This window comes from Anarrhichthys ocellatus, unplaced genomic scaffold (assembly GCF_004355925.1).
Source record: "Anarrhichthys ocellatus isolate YVR2014 unplaced genomic scaffold, GSC_Weel_1.0 scaffold26, whole genome shotgun sequence".
NCBI classification, from domain to species: Eukaryota; Metazoa; Chordata; class Actinopteri; order Perciformes; family Anarhichadidae; genus Anarrhichthys; species Anarrhichthys ocellatus.
The window spans coordinates 5472652-5478053 of NW_022280056.1; the positions used below are offsets into that span (position 1 = coordinate 5472652).

Here is a 5402-nt window from a genome sequence, read left to right on the forward strand (position 1 = left end):
AGGGGATGCTTTAGGGCGGGGCTACTGTGATTGACAGGTCTCTACCACCACAGCTTTGTCCGGTGTTTTCGTCTCATATTTAACCAGTTCATGAAAGTTAGCATTAGCATTTGGTTGTACTTAGCTAGGGTGACACCACGGTACAGTTTTTGGTAACACTGCCATGTTTGTACCCATAACCATATTAAAGGTTATTAAGACTGTATTCACTATGAGCGGATATTGTATTGCAGGATTGGATTTTTGGGTAGAAAACAAATGAAATATGGTTGGTGATTGTCGGGTTAATTGCCAACATTTACTCATTATGTTAGCAGAAAACAAAATCTGCCCGAAATTACGTCCAAAACTGAACAGATTGTATTAAATCATCAAGAACATTAAGCCCATCCTAAGTATGTTTTGCTTTAAAGCGCCCGGAAAGCTAATTGGGGTTCAGTGTCTCACTCAAGGACACTTCTCCATGTGGACAGGATGTGCCAGGGATCGAACCGCCAACCCTGTAATTTAAGGACAAACCGCTCTACCTCCTAGAGTCAGCATTGGTTTTGCATTCACTAAATCACAAACAGAAGAACTGAACAACCTTGTACAGTTGTACCTGGAGTGCCGGTTATATGAGAGCAAATTTCATTATCCCATGCAAATTAATTTTCACGAGAGGCCCGAGGCTGTTTCATTACTCTCTTTTAAGTCCCCAAATAACACGAGTGATATGCAAATAAGTGTTTCTCCTCTGCTCCTAACTCACAGGTGACACTCAGAAGCTGCAGACCGTCTGGCTCACAGGCATCTGCCGCAATGAGAAGAAAGAGGTGATGAGCAGCAAGCTGGACATTGACAACATGGCGGGGGTCTTCTACATGCTGCTCGTAGCCATGGGCCTCAGCCTGCTGGTTTTCGCTTGGGAACATATGCTTTACTGGAAACTACGCCATTCAGTCCGCAAAGCAAAGCGCCTGAACTTCCTCCTGGCGATCAGTCGAGTAAGTCATTGTTACACAAGAAGTGCTGCAACACGGGCAAGACAACTTGTGTCATTTCATGAATAATAGTCCATGAAAAACAGCAGTAGTTGTGAGAGTTTTGTAATAATCAGTACGGTGCAGGAGGAGTAGGTCTCATTTTATAGCGACAGTTTTTGCAGACAGAAGTTGCAGAGGATGTTGCTCATGTGACGGCCTTGCTACGAGGCTGGAAAGCCTGCTGGCTGCTTTTGAGGTTTCCTTCAAGACATAGATTTAGAAATATCGGCACTCCAAATGAAGTCAAATGAGTACCCGACCAGCCATGGGTCAAGGGCAGCAACAATAAAAACAGATAATAAAATCAAATGAGTTGAAAGCAATAAAAAGGACTTCATGGAAACTTGCTGAAATATTGTGACGGCCGTGATCCCTGAGAAACTGAATTCAAATTGCCCGATTAAAGAAAGCTTCATCTGTGTGTCGACAGCAGGTCAGAGGCGGGATTAAGTTTTCCAAACAGATACACAATTTGAAAGTAAAATAAAGCTGGTGGGGGGAAATCAAATTGAGAAACTAATAAATGGCAAGTGCATGATCAGCAACTTATTCATTTATACGTCTGAGCTTTGCTTTAAAAGATCAAACATTTCAACAAGAATATAAAACGACCAGAAACAAACAATGAATATCTTTCTGCAATTTCTGCAATGTAATTGTTTTTGTCTCATTTGCTCTGTAAGTTAATAGAAATTTCATGGAAATGTACCAAAATTAAACAAAACCCGATTGAAAGCCTTTGGGAGTTCGGCAGCTTGTTGGTTCATTCTGGTATCTGATGAGGATTAACCCTCTGAACCCCAAAAACCCACCGGCAGGCTGAAAAGCACGTTTTCTTCCCAAAACACAGTTCATCCTAGCCAGAAGCTTTAAAACCCCTAATTTTTGTCACAGTTTCATCTTTCTGACGGTCCTTGAACACATCATGTCGGACAAAAGCTTCAATCAAGAAAAGCAACTGAATCAAAGATTAAAATTGTGATATTTCATCAAAAACATTTAATTCTACACGTCTCATTTAAAATCTTTGCCCTAATAAACTGTTTGCTTTATGTCATGTGACAACAATTCTGACAGAGCAGAGAGGAGAGGCTGGAAGTAGAGGTTGTAAACATGTAAATAGTTTAATATATGTATAACATGTAGAGCCTCCAACACTTGTGGGCAATTGGAGAAATGTTGGATGTATAGATTCCAGATTTAACTTGCGTTCTTTATTCATTGTTATGGCATCATAACTGCTATACTGCTTAAAAGACATGTTTGAGTTCTCTCTGCTTCTAGCCTTATTCCATAGAGGTGCAGGACTTTTATATTGCAGTAAAAAGCCTCAGAGAGTAAAATGGGACGGGAGCAATAAAAAACACCCCAAAACTGCTTTGGGTTCAGTTCATAATTTGACTTTTTTTGTCTCTCTGCAGGGCATCTACAGCTGCTTCAATGGAGTGGAGCAAAGTGACCACAACGGCAGCATGCCGAGTCCGGACGTCACCGCCAACTACACACAAGCCAATATGCTAAAGATGCTGAGGACGGCCAAGGACATGGTGTCCTCCGCCAGAGTGGAGAACTCTCTAGACAATGCAACCAAAACAATAGAGAACTGGAGCAGGCGGGGGGTCGACAATGTGCGGGTTGGCCTGCCACCCAGAGTGACGACCACGGACATGACTCACGGCCGTCTGCCCTACATCTCCAGCATCTCAGACAACCACTCGCCGTACCCTCAGAGGGCCCTCACACCCACCTTCCCGATTCATTATGGAGACACTACCACCCAGCCCCTCCTGGAGAACCCCCGCGTGGTGACCCGACCCATGCCGCTCCGCTACACGCTGCCCGCCCGCAACACCCAGCACATCTTAGAGAGGACTCTGCCCATCTCCAGCCTCAGCAGTCCTCACATCGCCATGCGGGACCCGGTTTCCTCTGCCACTTCCAACCCCCACCACGGCAGCAGGCTGTATGTGGAGAACCAGGCCCGGCACCCGACGTCCCCGTTTGTTCCTTACAGGGAGTTCCAGGTGCCCGACATCTACGTGGAGCACAAGGGGCCCCTGAGGAGGAAGTTTAGCTACCCGCCTGACAGCGTGAGCAGGAGGAGGCGGTCCCATACCTACGTGTTTGACACTGCAGACCCCAGAGTGAGAGTCGACTATGACGAACCTCGATCCTGCCTTGCCGAGTTGAGGGCCAACCACCTTCTGAACAACCATACTCCCGTTGCGGCTGCCATGGCGTGCACTCCGGGACACTACCCAGGCGGCAGTTCAAGCTGCAACTCCTGTATGAAGTCCTATCTGGAGCCCGAAATGGACGACGTACCGCTCCTGGGGAAGGACAAACTCAACCGCCGCGCCTCGTTCCTCAAAGCCACGTGGGGCAACGACAGGATCCATCAGGTAGACGAAACAAAGCCCTCCACATCCAAATCCTCCGCCCGTGTAGACATGCCCGACATGTTTCCTCGGGTGGTGGTGGCCAACCCAAAGCCCAACAAGCTATACGGCAGTCTGGGGCACAACCTGTCCTGCTACCCGTTGGCTGCTGAGCCCGCATACTTGGACCCAGCCCACATGGGTTCCTACCCCTACAAGCAGAAGCTCAAATACTCCGAGTCCACCCGGCTGCCCTCGTACAGGGAAGCCATCCTGCAGAACGCCGCTGCCCTGCGCCGCTCCTCCTCCACGGTGGTGCACAGACACTACTCCACCTACCTGAACTCGTACACGGACTTACCGGTGTATGTGGGGCCACTGGCCCAGAGACCCTCCCAGTACTACGACAGCTCCAAGGACATGTGCCACTTGTTTCCCTGTGCAAGCCACTGCCCGGATAACGCAGCGATGCTGCCTCGTATGGGTGACAGGCAGGTGCTTTACCACAACAATATGTTCGGGTCCTACGATGGCACAGGAAAGAGGGAGGACCCAGGCTCTGGGAACAGAGAGCGGAGGCAGGTGTTGGTGGCGCGCAGAGTCAACAGTCCCTATGTGCCAAAGCCCTGGGGCAGGGTATCCAGCCTGGAGTCTGAGGTCTGAGCCCCCATCCTTACTGGACCTCCACGTGGCTCGCAAACTGAGCCCCTCTAACGAGGGGCATGCCTGGGAGGGGGGGTTCTCCCCTCGGCCTCTGGTTAAAGCAGAAATGTAACTCTACACCAACAGTGTATTTGAGAGTGTTGACTCTCAATGATCAGCGCAATAATATCTTTGGCCACGAACATAAAAGGAGAAGACACTGACGAGCAAAATACTGCTGGGACTTTGTAAGCCAAACTTAAACTACTAGTAAAAGAAAAAGGAAATGTTGAAAAGTATTTAATAGACAAGAATTTAACCTGTTGATTGTTATTTAAAGGATTTTTAAGTGCTGTGTTGCTATGTGAACGATTTCTGGGAGACAATATACTGTAGCCTCTCGATCTGATGAAGACTTGAGACATTTCTTTTTTCTCATTTTTTTTTTTCTCGTCAAAGTCATTTCAGTACTTACCATTTCAACTGAGAGATGAATTATTAAGATAATTTTGGGATCAAACCACTGACACGTGGTCTGAGAGTTTTCTAAGTCCACTTCCTGCGAGGGTTTCTGCTCCATTAAAACCATTAAAGAAAAGCATCACGTGTATTTCCATTGTTCCACTACCCTTTAATAAAGAACAAGGTCATCTCAAGCACCTTTTGGAATCATCCGTCATCTCAATCTATATGTTAAACATGCTCTCACCTTGCACAGCGGTATAATGACTGCGACACAATGCGCACACACAATCTATTATTTCAATGGGCCAACTCTCACAGAACGGATGATTATGTGAATACGGTTTATGTTCTCCGGTTGATATCGAGTCCTTTGGCACCACATGCTCCAACAAAGCTCCAACAAAGTGCTCCAACCGATTCACTCGACATGCAGCGGAGAAGCTAGGCAGCAGACAAGTGTTAAGTTCTGCATATTGAAATCACAAAGACACCATGGTTTGAATCAGAGAAGCTGTTCTTATGAAATATATAATGTGGTGCTGATGAGCAGCTGATGATCATCAGTAGATGATCATCAGTTAGAGTCATAGATGAACTTAAGCTGCAGGTCTTTGGACTGTGGGAGGAAGCCGGATCACATACTCCACAGAGAGGACCCGTATAGTGTAAACTGTATTGCGTACATTTTCTTTGACTAAATTTAAGACTTTAACTCGTCCATGCTGGGATTTCACTGGCCTACTGTGACGTTACTCTCCCCACCACATACTGGCGTATATGAACGAATCATCAAACCCTGAAGGCAGAAGCAGCACCAGCTTGTTGGAAATCAATCTGTGATTAATGAGCATCAGCTGAGAGTCAACGTTTGGAAGAACCACACGGTTCTTAG

At 46.7% G+C, this 5402-nt stretch overlaps 1 protein-coding gene across 2 annotated transcripts in view; it reads left to right on the top strand.

Annotated features, from left to right (window-relative positions):
• The window catches only part of grin2ca (glutamate receptor, ionotropic, N-methyl D-aspartate 2Ca), a 64410-nt gene extending 59706 nt beyond the window's left edge, over window positions 1-4704 (top strand). For both annotated transcript variants that reach the window (XM_031861878.1, XM_031861877.1), the window contains exons 12-13: window positions 754-986; window positions 2447-4704. In XM_031861878.1, coding sequence (XP_031717738.1) covers window positions 754-986; window positions 2447-4066 — 1853 coding nt within the window. In that variant the 3' untranslated portion in view covers window positions 4067-4704. The remainder of the gene's footprint in view (window positions 1-753; window positions 987-2446) is intronic.
• The last annotated feature ends 698 nt before the right edge of the window (window positions 4705-5402 follow it).